The 22160-nt window shown below is 45.2% G+C and overlaps 2 protein-coding genes and 2 long non-coding RNA genes across 4 annotated transcripts in view; 3 read left to right on the top strand and 1 right to left on the bottom strand.

Annotated features, from left to right (window-relative positions):
* The window catches only part of ARC (activity regulated cytoskeleton associated protein), a 393423-nt gene that overhangs the window by 330423 nt on the left and 40840 nt on the right, over positions 1 to 22160 (bottom strand). The gene's annotated exons all lie outside the window — the stretch shown is intronic.
* The window catches only part of LOC310766291, a 128626-nt gene that overhangs the window by 57754 nt on the left and 48712 nt on the right, over positions 1 to 22160 (top strand). The gene's annotated exons all lie outside the window — the stretch shown is intronic.
* Positions 1 to 22160, top strand: part of LOC310766324 — a 56135-nt gene that overhangs the window by 7241 nt on the left and 26734 nt on the right. The window lies entirely within an intron of this gene.
* On the top strand, positions 1486 to 15165 carry THEM6 (thioesterase superfamily member 6). Its single transcript, XM_083622351.1, has 2 exons — positions 1486 to 2272; positions 12888 to 15165. The coding sequence occupies exons 1-2, from the start codon at positions 1763 to 1765 to the stop codon at positions 12999 to 13001; spliced, it is 624 nt and encodes a 207-aa protein (XP_083478477.1). The 5' UTR covers positions 1486 to 1762; the 3' UTR covers positions 13002 to 15165.

A 22160-nucleotide genomic window follows, 5' to 3' on the forward strand; every position in this document is an offset into this window, starting at 1 on the left:
AGTCTACCTTATTTGTTAGAATTGGCTGTTTTAAGGATTTAAATAAAAGTGTTTTTTAAAGAATCCCGTCTGTCGATCACATTATGTTCTGTATCCATCATCACACACACACACACAACGCATTCAACATTCAAACATATTACTTAATGTAACCTCCACTGAGAAGATGGAGCTATTGATATAACAAGGTCTTGATTTTGGTCACTAACATCGTTAAAGAACGGGGTCCATGTTTCTTCATTTCATTTGAATGCTTATATTTCTATGCAAACCTTATAGAGGCACAATTACTATTCCGTTTATGAAATCTTGTGTTTCTTCTTCCCCAGTCTTCAACAGGATTGCTTTAGTAATACTTATAATTCTAGTTGTTTTAACGTGCTGTTCAGCGACTCTTGTCTCCCTGATCTTATTCTGGCTTATTCTTATAATTATTGTAACTTGTAAATTGTTGTATTTTTAGCTATTTTTAAACTGCTGGATTCTGACCGTAATAAACTGGTTGGTTGATTCTATTTCTATGCTGATTTTCACTCACACGAGTCACAAAGCAGCTTACATACAATGAATGATAACATCGTAGCACATCACAACATAAATCATATAAAACAATTAACAAATCATCAGTAAAACAATGACAAGAATCATCAGTTATTTATTTTTATTATTTGTTTGTTGAATTTATATACCGCCCTGTACCCAGACGTCTCAGGGCAGTTCACAGAAAATATTGCAATATAAAAAATCAGAATAAAAACAATAACCTAATAACATCCCCCCAAAATGTGCCACGTTTTAAAAGGGTATAGGATGTCAATCAGGTCAACTGAAGGCCTGGTTAAAAAGGAACTCTTTTGCCTGGAGCCTAAAGGTGTATAAAGAAGGCACCAGGCGAACTTCCCTGGGGAGAGCATTCCACAGACAGGGAGCCACCACAGAAAAGGCCCTGCTCTTGTGTTGCCACCCTCCGGACCTCTCGAGGAGGAGGCACACGAAGAAGGGCCTCAAAAGATGAACTCAGGGTTGAAAACTTTAAAGCATTAAGACCAGAAGGTTGAAAATATGAAAACAACGAGAAGAGGCAGGACTGAAGACTTGGAAATACGCTTCAGAGGTCCAGACTATGGGGATTCCTGAAAAATCAATAATTACAATTTGGATTACAATTTGGTCTTTTTTTAATTTTAGTTTCTTGTTTTTAATTGGATATTGATGTGGATATGTTGATTGGCTGTTTTTACTGGAAAATCCATAAAAAATGATTTTTAAAAAAGAAGATCTCAGTGTCTGGGTAGTAAAACAATCACTTTCTATTAACAACCTAATTAAAAAATGGCTAAACAGCACAACCGCAAGAAAAGGCATATGATAAGTTTCACATATTATAAAACTCCTGGAAGGTGTCTCTTTGCATGGCATTTAACTGTTGAAAAAATAAAAATAATAATTTTGCAGAGAGCTGGCGGCGCGCAAGGGGGAGCTGTCCAGCAGACTCGTGCAAGCGAGCAAGCAGCATCATCGTTACATAAGGCCGGCCGAGGAAGACGCTGAACCTGCGCAGGAAGCCGGAGAGGCGGCTCCGCGCGCAATGGAGGAGGAGGGCGGAAGACGGCGGAAGGAAGAGGAGGAGGATCCCCGCCGGTGACCTTCGCTCCCCAGCGCCGGCTTCGCAAGACGGCTGCAAGCGCAGCTTCCCACGCGCGCAGCCGGTTTCCTCTGCAAGCACCGCCTCGACGGCGCGCCCAGCTCTTTCCTTTGCGCCATGGCGGAGCTGGCGTGGGCTCTGGGGGCCTTGGCCGCCCTGTTCGCCCTGCTGGACGGCTGGTACCTGCTGCGGGTGCCCGTGACGCTGCTGTACGCGCGCTGGGCGCTGCCGACGGTGTGGGACTTGCTGGAGGAGCAGAGCTTCGCCAGCCGGGTGCTGCCGTCGGACCTGGACTGCCTGGTGCACATGAACAACGCGCGCTACCCGCGCGAGGCGGACCTGGCGCGCCTGGCGCACCTCACCCGCTGCGGGCTGCTGCGCGCCGTCCGGGGCTTAGGCGCGCACACGGTGCTGGCCGCCTCGACGTGCCGCTACCGCCGCTCGCTGCACCTGCTCGAGCGCTTCGACGTGCGCACCAGGCTGCTGGGCTGGGATGCGCGCGCCTTCGTCCTGGAGCAGCGCTTCGTGCGCGCACGGGACGGATTCGTGTGCGCCGTGCTCCACGTCCGGCTGCACGTGGTGGGGGCCAGCCCTGCGCAAGCCGTCGAGATCCTCTGCCGCAGGAAGGTGAGTCGGAACCGGGCGGGGGAATGAGCTTAGCCAGGATTTGGGTTACTGGGGGGCAGCCAAAGTTGCTGAGCTGCTTTTGGGGTTGGGGCAGAACCTAAAGGTAAAGGGACCCCTGAACATTAGGTCCAGTCGCGGACGGCTCTGGGGTTGCGGCGCTCATCTCGCTTTATTGGCCGAGGGAGCTGGTGTACAGCTTCTGGGTCATGTGGCCAGCATGACTAAGCCGCTTCTGGCGAACCAGAGCAGCACACAGAAATGCCGTTTACCTTCCCGCAGGAGTGGTACCTATTTATCTACCTGCACTTCGTGGGACGCGGGTGACGCTAGGGACCACAGAGCCTAGGACTTGCCAATCAGAAGGCCGGCAGTTCGAATCCCCACGACGGGGTGAGTTCCCATTGCTCTGTCCCAGCTCCTGCCAACCTAGCAGTTCGAAAGCACGTCAAAGTGCAAGTAGATAAATAGGTACCACTCCAGCGGGAAGGTAAACGGCGTTTCCGTGTGCTGCTCTGGTTCGCCAGAAGCGGCTTAGTCATGCTGGCCACATGACCCGGAAGCTGTCTGCGGACAAACGCCGGCTCCCTCAGCCTATAGAGCGAGATGAGCGCGCAACCCTAGAGTCGGTCACGACTGGACCTAATGGTCAGGGGTCCCTTTACCTTTACTTCGTGCTTTCGAACTGCTAGGTTGGCAGGCGCAGAAACCGAGCAACAGGAGCTCACCCCTTCACGGGGATTCGAACCACCAACCTTCTGATCAGCAAGCCCTAGGCTCTGTGGTTTAACCCACAGCGCCACCCGCTTCCCTGAACCTCAGATAATGGAGTGCTTTTCAGTGATATTTGTGGATCTGCCCCCCAAACAAAATTCTACAACCCCCTCCCCCCCCCAAATTAGAAATTCTGGCTACGTCCATGGGCTAGGGCAGGCCGAGTGGGTGCAAAATTGTTCTTCAGATCCTAATAATTCACTAAAAACAAACATTTAGCACCGTTATTTGTTTGTTTGTTTGTCTTATTGAATTTATATACCACCCTTTCCCCCCAGGGGGTCTCAGGGCAGTTCACAGAATAAGATCAAGATATAAAACCATAAAATACCTAATAAAAATAAAAACAACAACCCAATAGCACTCCCCCATTAAAAAACACACACATTTTAAAAAGGCGAAGGATGTAAATCGGATCAACCAAAGTCCTGCTTAGAAAGGAATGTTTTGCCTAAGGCCTAAAGGTGTATAATGAGGGTGTCAGGTGAACTTCCCTGGAGAGAGCATTCCACAGGCAGGGAGCCACTGCAAAGAAGGCCCCGTTCTCGTGTTGCCACCCTCCGGACCTCTCGAGGAGGAGGCACACGAAGAAGGGCCTCAGAAGATGATCTCAGGGTCCGGGTAAGTTCATAGGAAAGAGGCAGTCCTTGAGGTATTGCGGTCCTGAGCCGTTTAAGGCTTTATAGGTCAAAACCAGCACTTTGAATTGGGCCTGGAAACTAATTGGTAGCCAGTGCAGTCGGGCCAGGATCAGTGTAATATGCTCAAACCGTCTTGCCAGTCCGGTGAGCAACCTGGCCGCTGAATTCTGCGCCAGCTGAAGTTTCCAAACTGTCTTCAGAGGCAGCCCTACGTATAATGCCTTGCAGTAGTTCTGCCGCAGTATTTCCATTGTTTCATTTGTTTTTTTATATTGAATTATACCGTATTGCAATTTGGGATTCTGTGGAGTGCAAACCGCAATACGATACAGTGCAATACATAAGAAATGGAAGTGTGATTAGAAATCGTACAACATCTGAAGCAGTGCATTACAATGGTAGGGAAATCAGCACATTCCTAATTTCTTAAGCTGCTCCACTTGGTCTGTGCTTTGACGCATCTGAAGAAGTATATTGCAGGCCCCTACAAATTCACTATTCAGGAAGACCCAGGGAATAGTAGGCCAGTTGAAATGGTTTTTACAGACCCTCCAAGTGTCCCTATTTTCCAGGGACAGTCCTGGATTTACAGAAGCCATCCCGGTTCCTGATTTGATCCCAAAATGTCCTGCTTTTCCTTAGGATGTCCCTATTTTTATCAGAGAAAATGTTGGAGGGTATGGAATTATGCAACCCCTGAGTCAAGGAGATAACAATACAATCTTCCCTGTTCAGGGAAGTTATATAAAAACATAACAAAACATTAAAAATTAAATACCGTATTTTTCGCTCTATAAGACGCACCAGACCACAAGACGCACCTAGTTTTTGGAGGAGGAAAACAAGAAAAAAAATATTCTGAATCTCAGAAGCCAGAACAGCAAGAGGTATCGCTACGCAGTGAAAGCAGCAATCCCTCTTGCTGTTCTGGCTTCTGGGATAGCTGCACAGCCTGCATTCGCTCCATAAGACGCACACACATTTCCCCTTACTTTTTAGGAGGGAAAAAGTGAGTCTTATAGAGCAAAAAATACGGTATGTTGGAAGCCGCCCAGAGTGGCTCGTCAGATGGGGGCGGGTTATAAATAATAAAATTATTATTATTATTATGAAATAGGATGTCCCAATTTTCATCAGATAAATGTCGGTCGGTACGTTTCTATGATTCAGAAGATCCCTTTGAGGTGACAAATTTTGGCCTCCCACAGAGCACCATATTACGAAAGATTACCACTTGGGGCGGCTTCCAACTTAACATAAAAACATAATGTTATTATTTTTTATTATTTATTAAATTTGTACACCGCCCTATGTCTGCAGGTCTCAGGTGCAGTTCACAGGATAAAAGCACAGTATAAAAACACAAAATACACAAAATAAAAGCAACCTGATAACTCTCCCCTTCCCCGACACATTTAACAAGGGGCGTTGGATAACAGTTGACCAAAGGCCTGGTTAAAGGTGAATGCTTTTGCCTGGCTTCATTACTGTATAATGTTTTCTAGATGTTTTCTAAAGATTGTAGAGCTACTTATGTCCTTGGCTCAGGGGGGTCACATAACTCCAGTGCTTTTTTTCTGGTGGGACGCAGGGGTACGCATACCCCTAAACATTTTGTGAATCTAATAAGTTTGGCCTCATTGAGGGGCAGTATTTCAATATGAGTAGGAAAATGAGAGTACCCCTTAACCTTTTTTTTAAGAAAAAAAGCACTGCATAACTCCATATCCTCCGACATATGCTGTCCAGGGTTGTAAAGACTGCGGAGAGAATAATTGGGTGCACTCTTCCCACCTTGGATCAAATCTACGCTTCCAGATGCCATAAGAAAGCTGCAGAGATAGCGCAGGATAGTCTGCACCCCGGAAATGATCTCTTTCAGCTTCTGCCTTCTGGAAGAAGGTACAGGGTTATAAAGATTGGACTAGCCGCCTGAGAAACAGTTTCTATCCAAATGCGATTTTGGTTTTACATGCAGTTTAAGTTAGTCTCTAAGGGACGCGGGTGGCGCTGTGGGTTAAACCACAGAGCCTAGGACTTGCCGATCAGAAGGTCGGCGGTTCGAATCCCCGCGACGGGGTGAGCTCCCGTTGCTCGGTCCCTGCTCCTGCCAACCTAGCACGTCAAAGTGCAAGTAGATCAATAGGTACCACTCCAGCGGGAAGGTAAACAGCGTTTCCGTGCGCTGCTCTGGTTCGCCAGAAGTGGCTTAGTCATGCTGGCCACATGACCCGCAAGCTGTACGCCGGCTCTCTCGGCCAGTAAAGCGAGATGAGCGCCGCAACCCCAGAGTCGGCCACGACTGGACCTAATGGTCAGGGGTACCTTTTACCTTTACCCATCCCATTGGAAGACAGTGGCCTCTCTTTGATCCTGTTCTCACACTGCCCAACCACCTGCCCCAAAGGGAAACCTGCAAGCAGGATTCAAGCACAAAAGCATTTTCTCTCCTCCCGTGACCAACGACTCGTATTCAGGAGCCTTGCTGCCTCCGACGAAGCTGAATGTTGGAAGACCTTTATCTCGGTTGGCTTCCGAACTGGATTTTAAATTACTTTTATTTTTACATATGAAAGCATTCTTAATTGTTCTAATTGTGGAACCGGGTAATCGTCTTTTACTGCTGATGCTTTTTATTGCGAAACTGCCTCCAGATATTTTATGGAAAGGGAGTCATAAATGGAATTAAATAAGGTTCAGGGTAGACAAGAGGAGGTACTCCAAGTATGGTTGATCTATGGAAATCTCAGCCGCCCAGAGTGGCTGGGGAAACTCAGCCAGATGGGCGGGGTATAAATAATATATTATTATTATTATTATTATTATTATTATTATTATTATTATTATTATGCCACCAATTCGAAAGGTATGTGCGAGCAAATTCAGCTGAGCCAGGGCAGAAATACGGACTGTCTAATTTAAAGTTTCCATCGATCTCCTCAGACAATTCAACATGCATGGGGACATAAGAATTCTTTTCTGTGAATTTGTCTAGCCCTCTTTTAAAAGCTGGTGGCCAGCATTGTCTCTTGTGGCAGGGTGTTCCATAGATAAAACTATGGGAACACTTTGTGTTGATTCCTCTACAGTGGGCAGGAGCTGGGACCGAACAATGGGAGCTCACCCCGTCGCGGGGATTCAAACCGCCGACCTTCTGATCAGCAAGTCCTAGGCTCCGTGGTTTAACCCACAGCACCACCTGTGTCCCCAGTGGGAAGGGTAGAGAGGCCATAATTATACCCACTATTGACAAGTACGGCTGCACCATTAGGATCCAAACATGCCAAAATCCTGCTGGCCTTTTTTTTAATGTATACAGTCGTATATTGGAAGTCGAACAGAATATTTATGTATGCAACTATGGCACCAAGGTTATTGATTGCCAAAAATTGGAAAAGCAGCAGCGTCCCAACTAAAACAGACTAAAATGATGGAATACTTCCATATTGCCGAACTAAACAGGGAGGATAAGAGGAGATATGGTACAAAAAGTGAATAAGGAGTGGGCTATCTTTAAGGAATACATCAAAATTTGTGTGGAAAAAGTAGAATTTTTGACAGATCTTGAGTGAATCCAGAAAAGGATTAGAGTGAAAGGAGAGTAAAGTTAAGATAAAAGAAGAGATTAAAGAAATAATGAAATGCGTTTAAGCTAGTTGGAAAAATAAAGTAGCGTAACAAGAACGGCTGGAAGTCAAGTCACTTGGTGGGTGTCCGTGTGGGATAGGTGTGTAGGTATGTTGAAATGTACAGTATAGGTAGGTGTTATATAGAGTAATGTAGGTATGTTTTATGTTATGAAAATTAGGTGGTGTGTTGTGTATGTGTATTGTGTAAATGTATATGTATGTGTTTTATATGTTAATAAAAAATATATTTAAAGGAAGTCGCACGGAATCCGTTTCGGAAGTCCGTTCGACTTCCAAAACGTTCGGAAACCAAAGCGCGGCTTCCGATTGGCTGCAGGAGGCTCCCGCAGTCAATCAGAAGCCCCGTCGGTCGTTCGGGTTCCAAAAAACGTTCGCAAACCAGAACAGCCACTTCCGGGTTTGCGGTGTTTGTGAGCCAAAACCTTCGACTCCCAAGACGATCCAAGGTCCTTCTAAAACTGCTGATTTTTAATTGGAACATTTTCAGGGAAGCATGTTCTAGACACCTGATTCCATCAGCATTTATAACGCACGTATTAACGTTTTGTGTAACAGCTTCGAGGTTTTGATCAGGGGTCGGCAAGGCTTACCGGGCATGGGCCGGATCACTCCCGTGGAGATCGTCCATGGGCCAGGAAATTGCTTCTGCGCATGCCCAGACGCCTGAAATCTTGCCCTGCGCAGAAGCAATTTTCGGCGTCTGGGCATGTGCAGAAGCGATTTCTGGAGCCACGGAAGAGAGCACCCACACCACGCTGCAACAGTTTAGTGCAGCACGCGGGGACTCACTGAGCGGGCAGTTCAGGGGCTTCTTCCGGCCCATGGGCCTTAGGTTGCTGACCTCTGCGCGCATATATATATATATATATTTAAAATAAATACATTTATGAAAAAACAGACGGACAAACAAGTAAACAAACATGCAATCAAACAAACAAATAACAGAAGAATCAAACAAACCACCACACTATAAGATTAATATAACTATCATCATATCATCATGTATACTCCTGGTACTGAAAACAATTATAAAACTTATAGAGAAGAAAATTAAAAATGACTTCCAATTAATCTCACTGTACTTTATCTATCCATTACTTTAAAGCACACAGTTACATATTTCTTATATAGTTTGTTTTTACTTACCTGCAAACTTATATTTATACAATACAGGGACCAGCCTAATTCTGCTAAGATGTTTCCTTTTATTCCATAATTTTCTAAATATTCTTTAAAGATTCTCCAGTCCTTAAAGACTTTTTGTTTTGGTTGGCCTCTTAGCCTTCCTGTCGCTTTCTCTAGCTGCAGATATTCTACCATTAGGATTTGGCAATCTTCCGTGTTTTTCCAATTTCTTGCTGCTAAAATTCTGGCCGCCGTTATTCCGTACATGAACAATGTTCTTTTACAGACTCTCCTTTTGATGACGATGCATTGCATAAATCCTGTATAATTAAAGATTAAAATACCACCACCCGCAAATGCCTTTCACCTAGAAAGCTAGCATGTCAGGGACAAACCGTGAGCTCCCAGATATCACCATGAGCAGAGAAGCAGAATTCATAGGAGAAGACAAACAACCTTCTAATTACCAGTAGTTACGAATGAGCCAGCTATGTAATTTACAAAGCTTCTGGCAAGGAGAAATTGCATTAATAAGGCTCTTGGAAGATGCTCAGGGGAGAATACCATTGCATGCTCACTCTTATGCGCATGTCCCCGTTCTACCCATGTGTAAGTTGCTGTGTCCCAGTGGATTGCCAGAAGTCTGCAACATAGGATTATAGAAACAGTAAACAGTCTTCTTCTTGTTGTTGTTGTTTAGTTGTTTAGTCGTGTCCGACACTTCGTGACCCCCTGGACCAGAGCACGCCAGGCACTCCTGTCTTCCACTGCCTCCCGCAGTTTGGTCAGACTCATGTTTGTAGCTTCGAGAACACTGTCCAACCATCTCGTCCTCTGTCATCCTCTTCTCCTTGTGCCCTCCATCTTTCCCAGGGTCTTTTCCAGGGTGTCTTCTCTTCTCATGAGGTGGCCAAAGTCTTGGAGCCTCAGCTTCAGGATCTGTCCTTCCAGTGAGCACTCAGGGCTGATTTCCTTAAGAATGGATAGGTTTGATCTTCTTGCAGTCTATGGGACTCTCAAGAGTCTTCTCCAGTACCATAATTCAAAAGCATCAATTCTTCGGCCCAAAATGAACAGGTCATAGTGGAGAGTTTTGACCAAATGTGATCCACCTGGAGGAGGAACCGGCAAGCCACTCCAGTATCCCTGCCAAGAAAACTCCATGGACAAAGACAACAGCAAACAGTCTTACTACACCTTAAAGACTTAACAGGCAGGGTGGATTTGATTTAAATCAAATCAATTTAAATCACGATTTAGATCAAGATTTGAAACACTAGTCAGTAAGGCTTGATTTAAATCACTAGTCAGTAAGACTTTATTTTAATCTCTTTTCCCCCCCAGAAAGACTCATTCTTGCTGGTGTAATCTTAATATTTAACAAACCAATGAATGTTTCATTTTTGGAATAATAAACTTTCAGAGTAGTTTTTACAGTTCTATCAAAAGTTACAGATTTGGTTATACTATTAGAAATACATAGACAGGTAATTATGAAATTATTGTGAGATTTAAAAAGTCAACCATTTATATATGGGCAACTTTTCTGCTGAACTTTATTGGAAGGGGGAAAATAATCATTTCCTTAAAAAAAAAATTGAGCAATTTATTTAACTAAAGCAATAACATTATAATAGATGTATCCATGTTTGTTAACTGATGCGGTTAAACAATTAAAAAAAAATTAGACTGAGTTTTAGTACACATGAAAAACTTAAAATAAACCCTTATTTCCTGATGAATAGCCTTTGGACTATAATGTAACTTAAATAGAAAACTATCTTTAGAAAGATTTTTCCTCCAAAAGCATTTTATTTTTAAAATCTGATTTAAATAAAAAAAAAGATTTTTTAAAAAAGATAAAATAAAAAATAAAAAAAATTAAATTTTAAATCATTTATTTTTATCCACCCTGTTATGAGGTTTACTACTTAGTTAAAATGTTGGTGGACTCAAGCCTGCCTTGTCAGTTTCTTGAAGTGATCTCTTAGCTGGCAGGTATATAAATGAGGAAATCTTGAGCTGTACGGCAGTGAGTTGCAAAAAATTAGTGAGTGGCTCCTGTGGTGCAGTGGTTAGAGCAGAGGTTCCCAAAATTATTTGGCCTCCTGCCACGTTTCCAGAAAAAAATTGCTCGGCGCCCCCCTGGAAATCGGCCTTCTTTAAGCAAACAAACAGAGAGATACAGTGCCAAATTTGCATTCTTTTATGTATCTATATTTCTACCTACGTCCGACAACATTGGCCAAATCCTTGTATGCCCCGCGGAGGACCTTAAGGTCCACAAATAATAACATTTTGGAGGTCCCAAGTCGCAAGGTGGTTAGATTGGTCTCAGCTAGGGCCAGGGCCTTTTCAGTACTGGCCCCGACTTGGTGGAACGCTCTGTCACAAGAGACTAGGGCCCTGCGGGACTTGACATCTTTCTACAGGGCCTGCAAGACAAAGATGTTCCGCCTGGCCTTTGGTTTGGACTCAGTCTGACCCTTATGTTTTCCTCCCCTTATGGTCTTGATTTATCGGCTACTTTTAAAATGAGGCTGTATTTTAAATTGCATTTTAACCTGTATTTTAAATTGGGGGGGGGGTTCCCCCTACCATGTTTTTTACTGTGATTTTATTGGTGTTAGCTGCCCTGAGCCCGGCTCTGGCCGGGGAGGGTATAAATAAAAATTATTATTATTATTATTATTATTATTATTATTATTATTATTATTATTATTATATAGACAGGCAAGCTGTGATCCTGGGCCTGGGGAAGCTGGAAAGGGTCCCCCCCCCCAGCCCGAGAAAACCCCTCGCCTTCAGCACAACGGCCAGATCCAGGGGAAATCTATGTCCCCATCCCACAACCGCGCCCAACCTGGTCGTTAGTATCATTACACAACAGATGAAACATGTACAAAGGGTTTTTCAAAAATTTCAGATATCTGAAAGTGCCGTGGCAGTCATTCCGATTTCGTTACCAAATTTGGCTCTTTTTTCACGTTTAGAAATCAGATTTTGAGAACTGGATTGCTGTGTCTTTTTCCCCCCTCCCACATGAAAACCAGCTTTTGTTCCTCGGATTCATATTGGATTCCGCCACCCCTTGCCCCCTAGGCCTATTTCATCTTCTTTCTCTGCTCTTTTTTTTTTAAAAAAAATAATCTTTATTAATTTAAATTACACACTTATACAAAGAATTTACAATCTCACACTACAAAAAGAAAATTAAAGAAGAAACAATTAAGAGAAAAGAATAGAAAAAGCAAATTTACATACATAAAAAACCCCTTAATCTTCCTAATTAATACTTAATTAAACACTTAACTAAAAAAGACTTCTGACAAAACGAGTCTTCCAATCACTCGCATAGCTGTCAACGTTTCCCGTTTTTTAAGGAAAATTCCCTTATTCTGAATAGGATTCCTCGCAAGAAAAGGGAAAAGTTGACAGCTATAAATTCTCATTGTACTGTTTATACTGTCGTTTTTTCCGCACAGTTTTATATTCTTTAATATTGTTCCCGTCTACTCCTCAAGTTCTGCTAATATCACTCAAGTTCTGCTAATATGGTGTGATTGGTACAATATGATCTTACATAATCCTTAAATATTCTCCATTCTCCAAATATTTTCTGGTTCAATACTCCTCTAACTCTTCCCGTCAGTTTTGCTAGTTGTAAATATTCTAACATGAGTATCTGCCAATCTGTAATTGTTGGTACTGTTTCATTTTTCCGCTTCCTCGCCACAAGAATTCTTGCTGCTTTTGTGGCATACATGAACAGTGGTCTTATGTCCTTTTTAATTTCTAATGGTAAAATGCCTAAAAGAAATATCTCGGGGGGGGGGGTTTAAAGGTAAGTCTGAATAATTTCTTAAATTCATTATAGATACAGTGGTGCCCCGCAAGACGAATGCCTCGCAAGACGGAAAACCCGCTAGACGAAAGGGTTTTCCGTTTTGTAGGTGCTTCGCAAAACGAATTTCCTATGGGCTTGCTTCGCAAGACGAAAATGTCTTGCGAGTTCCTGCGGGTTTTTTTCCCTTTCCCCCCCCTTTTTCCCAAGCCGCTAAGCCGCTTATCAGCTGATCCGCTAAGCCGCTTATCAGCTGATCCGCTAAGCCGCTAATAGCGCTAATCCGCTAATGGGCTTGCTTCACAAGACGAAAAAACCGACGAAGAGACTCACGGAACGGATTCTTTTCGTCTTGCGAGGCACCACTGTATTATCCCAGAATTCCCTAATGATTGCATAAGTCCACCACGTCTGGTAGTATGACCCCACATCTATTTTACATCTCCAACAAATCGGTGACCCTACTTTATGCATTTTCGCTAGTTTCAAGGCGGTAAATTCACAGCACGCTATAACCTTAGGCAGAACATCACGAAGATGTTATATAGATGGCATAATATCCCCTTCTTTCTCTGCTCTTATAGGTGGAGTCTCCTGAACTTCCTGAGGAAATACTACACTGGTTGAAATACAATGAAGTCAACAGCCAAAAGTTACGGGCAGAGAGCGATTTGCAGGAAAACAACAAGGAAGAGTAATGGGATACCTCAAACCCGTTATGACCTCGGTGCGGGATCCTTCCTGCGGAATCGCCGAGGATTATTAAGACTCCCTTTACAGCTACCGTGAGAAATACAAAGTTCTTGCACTGCAGCAGCAACAAAGCCAGCCAATTTGATAATCAGACCCAAAGGATTGGGACCACATGGAGCAATCTTATGGTTCTACCCTGTCAGCAGCCGTGCACAGGGAAATAAAGTCACGCCAACCCAACCATAGTATAGCACTGGATTTAGTCGCGATCCTGTCCTCATCCACTGGGCATTACTCGAGAACAGGAATGCCGTCCCCCTGTTCTTAACCTGTTCTTGTTTACGAAAGCCAGCCCTGATAGTTCTGTGGTGACCATCATGGCCCAGAAAACCTAGGAGAGATGTGTTTTGGGTCTAAGAAAGGGGAACCCAGTTGACGTCTTGATTTGAGATCACCACAGATCCAGGGCTCTGCAGAAACCAAAGTATAAATGGGCAACCTAAGTCTTGCGGGGAAGCCTGGGTTGTCATCTGCTTACAAACTGGAGCCAGCGACGTTGCTCTCCAGATGTTGTTGAACTAAAGCACACCTCGTTGGCTGAGGCTGATGAGGGTCCACAACATCTGCAGAGCATCGTTTTGGCTACCCCAATCTACTGTGACGGATCTGCTGCCATTTCGCATTCGCACACGGCTGGCTTCATGCAAACGCTTGAAATCGGAGGTGGGGGACCTGTGGCCCTCCAGATGTTCCTGGGACTACATCTCCCATCATCCCAGGCCATTGTGGCTGGGGCGGATGGGAGTTGGAGCTCCAAACAAGATCTGGAAGGTCACAGGTTCCACATCCCTCCAGTGTTTAATGGAAACAGGTGTACATCCATCAGAGTCCAGGTGGACCACACAAGACCTTCAACTCTTTCTGCTGGAAGGTCTTGTAGGCCTCCTAGCAGAAAGAGTTGTGCCAGGCCGGCCCCACCCGTGGCCAGCTGATTTTTCTTGAAGTGGGGGACATTCCAGTATTAGGACTTGGCTCAGGCTTCCTCAAACTCGGCCCTCCAGATGTTTTTTTGGCCTACAACTCCCATGATCCCTAGCTAGCAGGACCAGTGGTCAGGGATGATGGGAATTGTAGTCTCAGAACATCTGGAGGGCCGAGTTTGAGGAAGCCTGACTTAGCTGAAAGGGAATTCCGTGTAGCACATCTGATTCCCACAGCCTTGCATGAGCTAGCACCAGTTTAATACAGCAGAGACAATCAGGGTTTGATGTTCACAGCACCAAATATACAAAACAGGCACAGACTTATTTCATTCTACATGGTTCTTCTGTTCCAGAGAGATTTTTTCCCCGTACTTCTGGTGAACCAGGAGGAAACCAGCGTGGTTTAAAATAGCTTTGAGGAAAAATTGTTGTTTGTTCTTTATTGTTACTGTATTTAATTATTCGGTGCTGAAGATTGATTGGTGGTTTTCAAAAGGGGTTGTTTTTTTAAAAAGTTAATCTAGTGGAATAGAAGGATCAACCATTTTGCACAGGAGGGAATCAGCACTGTCTTCAAGTCTTATTTATTTAACTTATTTTCTTTTGCACTGATACGTTGCTTTTTTCCGTTTGAGGCGGTTTGCAGTCTTGAAGCGAGAGCTCTCAGCCCAGCAGAGGGAGGAAAACAGAGAGGAACATGATAAAAATCGGGTACCATTTCCTGCACAATTTAATCAATTCCCTACTGACCACAGAGGGAGCCAGATTTGGGAGGAGGGGGGTGAAATTGCAGTTGGAGAAGTCTCACCTGCATAGATTATGTGGGAGGGTAAATTTAGGCAGCAAGTTACACCAAGGATGGCTAATGTCGTTGCCCTGCAGATATTGCGCTATAACTCCCCATCACTCCTGTCCAGCCGCCATGTTGGCTGGGGGCTGATGGGAGTTTGGAGCAATACCAGGGGACACAGTTTGGTACAGCTGAGTTAGAAGATACAACTTCAGGCATGTTCTCCCAAGCATATCTTCAGTTGACTTGCAAATGACCTGAGATCTCCCCACAAAAAAGTATTCCATTTTTAAAAAGGTTCCTTGCCAGTCTCCCTCTTACTGTGGTACCTTCAACGAACAGTGGTAAATTTTACATGTAACGTAAACGCAGCTAAATAAATATGGGCTGGTGCTACCGTGTTTGTCTTCTTTGTTCCTATTTTGGGGGGTTTCCGGGGCAAATTCCACCATGTTTCACCCATTTGCACCTTTTTGCTTCTCATCAGGTTTGTGGAGTTAAACTATGGAACTCCCTCCCACAGGATACAGTGGTGGGGCCCCCCGGCGTGGGTGGCTTTAAAAGAGGATTAGAACATATCCAAAGTCCAACCTTGTACTTTGGGCAAATCCAGCAGCCAAACTGGCACCAGACGTCTTGCTCTGCTTTCCTTTGGACCACGTTGGCAGAGGGCGGGGGGGGGGGTCCGCTCCAGGTGTCATCCAGGGGGTGACTACTATTGAAGGGCTGCCTTCAGATGTCTTCTAAAAGTCTGGTAGTTGTTCTTCTCTTTGACATCTGGTGGGAGGGCGTTCCACAGGGCGGGTGCCACCACCAAGAAGGCCCTCTGCCTGGTTCCCTGTAACTTGGCTTCTCACAGTGAGGGAACTGCCAGAAGGCCCTCAGAGCTGGACCTCAGTGTCCGGGCAGAATGATGGGGGTGGAGACACTCCCCCCCACACACACCAGGTGCACGGCATGGCTGCCGCTCCGGGCGCCGATGAAGCTAGCTTCGCCACTGTATGGAATTTGCAACCATAGGATAGCTTGGGTGGCTTTAGAAGGGAAATAAACCATTTGTGGCAATAGATGGAAAGGGCTGCTTTGAGACTCAAGTGGTGAGAAGTGGGGTACACCAATTAAAATAAATAACAAGTGCCTACTAGCTATGATTTTTATTCTTTGCCTCCGCAGATGGCGACCATATGCCTCCGAGTCCTGGTTACTGGGGAAACACAGGTGGAGAGAGGGCTGTCATTGCATTTTAAATAAAAGCACACATTCTACTCATGTAAAAACAACCTGATTCCCGGACTGTCTGTGGGCCAGATTTAGAAGGCGATTGGGCCATATCCGGCCCCCGGGTCTTAGTTCGCCTACCCATGCCTTAGTTCAGGGGTCAGAAAACTTTTTCAGTAGGGGGCCGGTCCACTGTCCCTCAGACCATGTGAGCCAGACTATTGGGGAGGGGGGTGAATGAATTCCTATGCCCCACAAATAACCCAGAGATGCATTCTAAATAAAGGCACACATTCTACTCATATAAAAACACGCTGATTCCTGGACTGTCCGTGGGCCGGATTTAGAAGGCAGTTGGGCCGGATCTGGCCCCCGGGCCTTAGTTTGCCTACCCATGGTCTAAATGAGGTACAGTGGTACCTCGGGTTAAGTACTTAATTCGTTCTGGAGGTCCGTTCCTAACCTGAAACTGTTCTTAACCTGAAGCACCACTTTAGCTAATGGGGCCTCCCACTGCCACCACACAGTTTTTGTTCTCATCCTGAAGCAAAGTTCTTAACCCAAGGTACTATTTCTGGGTTAGCGGAGTCTGTAACCTGAAGCGTCTGTAACCTGAGGTACCACTGTAAATTAATAGGGCAGGGAAAGTTTTTGGGGAGAAAGTGTGGCTCAGACGTGCTCTGCAAAGCCCCATGGTGCTGCATTAATTTGATTGCAATGATAACTTGGAGAACTCGCTGCCTAAGCTACTTGTGCTCTTTAGGGGAGCTGAGCTCTGCGCTTTGCAGCCCAGTAACCACTAGAGGAAGAAACTCGCAGCCGCAGTTTGAATGCCAGAGACCTCTGCACCCCCTCTCTGGCGTGTACAGGAATGCGCACTCATGTAGACACAGCATTTGAAGCCACTCATGTAGACACAGCCTAAATGTGAAGAGCCAGGATTATTGATTTCTCGCATGAACTCTAACGGGTTTCTGAGATTGAGCAAAAGGTGCAAGACATTGCTGCTTTTGCAGGAGTGATCCAAGCGCACAACTGGAAAATTCGTTTTGCGTCACAGAGGTGGCTTGTGTCAGCTTAGTGCAACAAATCCGCTTTTTCAAAGGACTTTTCTGCAGCTAGAAAAGTGACTGAAATGCCCTGAGAAGCTTGAGAGGAACAGATAACATCATACGTGGGAAGATGTATAAACACAGCACAAGGAAATCAGGGTGAAAGCTCAGTGTTGTATAACCTGCCCATAACCGCAAACAGATGCTCAGCAAAGGTGTAGTCTCACCTCCATGTAAGTTTTGTGCAAGCAGAGCAGGATAAATGCTCAATAAATTGGTTGTTTGGGTGAGTCCAGAAACACATCCTGCATTTCCAATGTGCTCTTAGTGGGGTTTCCACTGTATTTGATCTGGAAACTGCAGTTAGTGCAAGATGCTGCAGAAATTAATAATAATAATAATAATAATAATAATAATAATAATAATAATAATAGTTGGATTTATATACCGCCCTATACCTGGAGTTCTCAAGGCAGTTCACAGAACAAAATCAAAATATAAAACCACAAAATATAGAATCAAAAACAACAACCCAATAACGACCCCCCCAAAAAAAACCCCACATTTTGAAAAGGGCATCAACCAAAGGCCTGGTTAAAAAGGAACGCTTTTGCCTGGCACCTAAAGGCCCCCCAAAAAATTAAAGGGGAAAAAACTGGGTGTATATTTCCAAAATATAAGATGAAAACCAGGTAAAATAAAACCTACATACAGTCAACCGTGTTTTGTGTTGTGTAGGCTCCTATGATGTAAGTCATGGGCCCCCAATCATTGTAAGTTAGAGCTTAATAATTATTTCACTATTAATATACGTCTTCTTAATTGTATTTCACTATTAATATACTTCTTCTTAATTGTATTTCAGTTCAACAATTACTTTGATAAAATACTGTCAGAGCTGCCCGAGGTCCCAGCTCACAAAGGACCAACGCCGCTTCGTTGTTAAGTAAGGAAGTCTTTATTGAAGTTCAGTTTCACTTCCAGAGCCGCAGCGTGCAGCTCTACGTCTCAAACTTCAGACCGCTGATGCTCCGTCTGAGTCTCCTCCCCCCAGACACCAGTTTAAGACTCTAGCCTTGCTCCACCTCTTCCTCTGTTCTTTCCGCCTCTGGTTCCGCCTGTCCGTCGGGGTCTCGCCCTTTCTAGACTCTTCTGACGCTGAATCCCCTGAGCCTTCCCCCTCCCTCCGGCGGGCTTTAGGAGCTGGTTCCCCATCCGGGTCTCCTGCTGTCCCTCGCGCCTGTACATTTGAACTTGGCGCGCGCGCCCAGCCAGCAACTTTCCTCCTGACCGTTTCACTGCTGCTGTCACTGCTTCCCCCTTCGGGGAGGCTAGCTGCAACTGACCTCCCCTCCGTTCCCCCACTCTCCGATGGAGGCGTGGTCAGCCCTGACTCATCTTCTCTCCCCGCTGGAGGAGACGCTGGTCCTGACACATGTGACTCTTCCCCCCCACTACGCTCTGGTGGGGAAACTGGTCCTGATCCCCCGCTGCTGCTTCGGGGTTCCCCGCTGGCTCCTTGTTTCTGGTGCGTCCCCCCTGGGACCCCCCTTGCCCTGACCATAGGCGCCCCCTTCTGGGAATCTTCTGATTCGCTGGAGAAGCTCATGGAATCTCTCGGGCCACTGTCATACTCCCCTACGCTGCCCTCGGATTCTTCCCCTTCGCTCTCCATTTCCTCTCTCCCCTGTGCTCTTGCTCCCGAGCCCCTGACAAATACGTATTATGTGCAAATGGCTTTAGATACCTATTAAGTCCATAAATTACCATATAGCATATATTCAACACAAAAAAACAGCGACAATTTGCTGTAGACAAAGGACAGCTGGACATACAAAGGGCCCCATTACCTTCAGGAGCTGGGGGCTGCACCAAACCTCAGTCTGGCCCTGATCCCGTGCTTCGTTGTTTTGCACCGAGAACTTTAGCAACGGTTGCAAAAGTTGCTCTGTCCCGATAAATAAACGTCTTAACAAGGAAGCTTTTCTGCACCCTCAAATGTTCACTGCCCTTACCTGAGCTCTTGCAGGTGGGACAGTCTGTCAGACCAAGCAATGTAAATAGCAGGTTGGTCCACAAATGCGCAGGTGCTCTTTCACAATGCTTAATCCGGTGGATTTAAATGCACATACTTCTGTCATTAGACACCGGAGGAAGAGCTGGGACTACCAAAAGGACGGTTATAAAAGAAGGCTTAGCAGAGGGTGAGAACGACATGCTTGAGGCAGCAAGAATAATTGCTGTAATAAACGGAAATCTGCCCTTATTCCCTCATGGGGGACACAAGAGCCCTTGTGGAGTCCTTTGCAGGTTCTCCATCGGTCAAAGAAAATAACAGAGGCCAGTCAGAGAATATTGAGAAGCAAAGCAGCTAGTAAGTCTGGTCTTTATTAAAGTGTTGGAACAGGGTGCCCCCTTCACACACAGGAGAAGGAGGACGACCCCGAACAAAGGTGTGCCCGCCCTTATATAGACATTTTAAATTGCCCACCCTGGAGTCCAAGACCACCCCCAGAAACATCATACATACATCACAGAAAGGGCGGTCTACAACAGAAATCTGAGTGCGTTGTTTACCTCCTGTCTGGCAGGTTACCTGTTAATGCTTACTTGATTGGATACCTTGGGGAGCCTGAGTAAATACTTAGTTCCTGAGCCAGGTCACAGGCTCACCCTTTTCATACACAGACATACCCTTAAGACAGGATTTGTGAATGAAAAGACAATGGGGAGGCTTTTCCATTTTCCTTGACCTTGCAGAGAAATCATTTGGTCAGTTTGAGAGACAAAATGGTTTCAGGGCTGTTTTCCTGTTCTGCTTCAGACATGTGGTTTATATATTTATGTACGTGTTTGCTTGGTACATTTATGAACATTTATTATATGTGTGTGTGTGTGTGTAAAAGGTAAAGGGACCCCTGACCATTAGGTCCAGTCGTGGCTGACTCTGGGGTTGGAGTGCTCATCTCGCTTTATTGGCCGAGGGAGCCGGCGTACAGCTTCCAGGTCATGTGGCCAGCATGACTAAGCCGCTTCTGGCAAACCAGAGCAGCGCACGGAAATGCCGTTTACCTTCCCACCGGAGTGGTACCTATTTATCTACTTGCACTTTGATGTGCTTTCGAACTGCTAGGTTGGCAGGTATAAATAATAAATTATTTTTTATTATTATTATTATTATTATTATTATTATTATTATTATTATTATCATCATCATCATCATCCTGCAATGCAGGAATCTTTTGCCACAACCCTGTGATTAAGAGTCTTATGCTCTACCAACTGATCTGTCCCAGGTCATCAGTTCTTCGGTGCAAAGCAGACAACGGCATCTTGTCAGAGCTGAACAGCAGTTTACAGGCAACTAACCTATTGAATTAAAGAATTGTAAAAGGGACCTTAAAGGGTCATCCAGTCCAACCCGCTGCCATGATACCTTCTTTATTGCAACTCTGGCTCACATTAACCTTATGGAGATGCAACATAGGATTAAATAGAGTAAGTTCCCTTATACCAAGTCAAAGTACTGCTCCATCCAGAACTGACTGGCAGCTGCTCTCCAGGATTACAGACAGCGGACATTCCCAGTGGATCTATTACAATGGAAATCTCATCTCATCAACTCTGTACAGATATCTAATTTCAGGCTTTCTTGGTAATCCTGCTGTCTTGGACTTCATTCAAACCAAATAACAGCTTTCTCAATGGCCGGGAAGTACCTTAAGCATTTTTGTGGGAGATTAGCAGCCCAATCTAACAATGCATATTTTTCCTAGTTAGCATGAGAAGGGGTTAAGACAAAAGATCTGTGTTGCTGATAGGCAGGCACTCTGACCATAGAAATGTCGTTGGTAGAGAGGGCTCTGTGTGATGTCATTTCCCCTCCTATCTTGAGCGGAAGGAATCAGATAAGAAATTACTGTTCCTCTTTCCTCGCTCTCTTTTACCAGCTATGGGAGCAGATACCTGCTCCAGTCTCAGGCACATGCCTGAACAGCTTATACTGTAAATATAAGTATTTTGTCTCCATTTAATTTTCTGCTGTTGCTGTTAATAATAATAATAAATTTTATTTATACCCCGCCCTCCCCGGCCAGAGCCGGGCTCAGGGCAGCTAACACCAATAAAATCACAGTAAAAACATAATTGGGGGGCGGATTAAAATACAGGTTAAAATGCAATTTAAAATGCAGCCTCATTTTAAAAGTAGCCGATAGATGAAAACCATAAGGGGCGGGAAGACATAAGGGTCAGACTGAGTCCAAACCAAAGGCCAGGCGGAACAGCTCTGTCTTGCAGTCCCTGTGGAAAGATGTCAAGTCCCGCAGGGCCCTGGTCTCTTGTGACAGAGCGTTCCACCAAGTGGGGGCCAGTGCTGAAAAGGCCCTGGCCCTAGTTGCGACCAATCTAACCTCCTTGTGACTTGGGACCTCCAAAATGTTGTCATTTGTGGACCTTAAGGTCCTCTGCGGGGCATACCAGGAGAGGCGGTCCCGTAGGTACGTGGGTCCTAGGCCAATGCATGAGAATGCATGAGAACCAATGCATGATTATCAGTAAGTAAATCATAATTTAAACTTACTTCGCAGTCTGTTGCCTGATTCTTTGTTAAGCGAGGCAAGAAAAGAGGGAGCCAGCATGAGTTGCAGCTGGAGTTACTTTAAGGAAGGCTACACAGCCTATTTCTATATACTTTCCATTTTTCTGCTACAGATGGGAATTTAAACTCTGCTCAGTTTATGTTCAACCCACACACGGGTGCCGGCCCAATCGCCTTCTCAATCCGGCCTGCGGACGGTCCAGGAATCAGCATGTTTTTACATGAGTAGAACGTGTGCTTTTATTTAAAATGCATCTCTGGGTTATTTGTGGGGCATAGGAATTCGTTCATTCTTCCCCCCCCCCCCCAAAAAAAAAAATACTCCGGCCCCCAACAAGGTCTGAGGGACAGTGGACTGGCCCCCTGCCGAAACACCTGGTATAGGCTCAGTAAGGAAAGCTCAGAGGGCAGCAACTGAGCCATCGCAAAAGTGAAAACTGTGAAGGACATCACAAAACACGAAACTTAGATCGCCTCTGGACTGTCAGTGTTTTGCGCGATGGATTAAATCTTGATCTGGG

Source organism: Podarcis filfolensis (assembly GCF_964270895.1).
Source record: "Podarcis filfolensis genome assembly, chromosome: 7".
Classification (NCBI taxonomy): domain Eukaryota; kingdom Metazoa; phylum Chordata; class Lepidosauria; order Squamata; family Lacertidae; genus Podarcis; species Podarcis filfolensis.

What these genes read in the sequence shown, in the direction of transcription:
- THEM6 (XM_083622351.1), top strand. Translation starts at nt 1,763, where the DNA reads ATGGCGGAGCTGGCGTGGGCTCTGGGGGCCTTGGCCGCCCTGTTCGCC. An exon ending in AGATCCTCTGCCGCAGGAAG is followed by an intron (nt 2,273 to 12,887) that starts GTGAGTCGGAAC and finishes CTGCTCTTATAG; the next exon opens with GTGGAGTCTCCTGAACTTCC.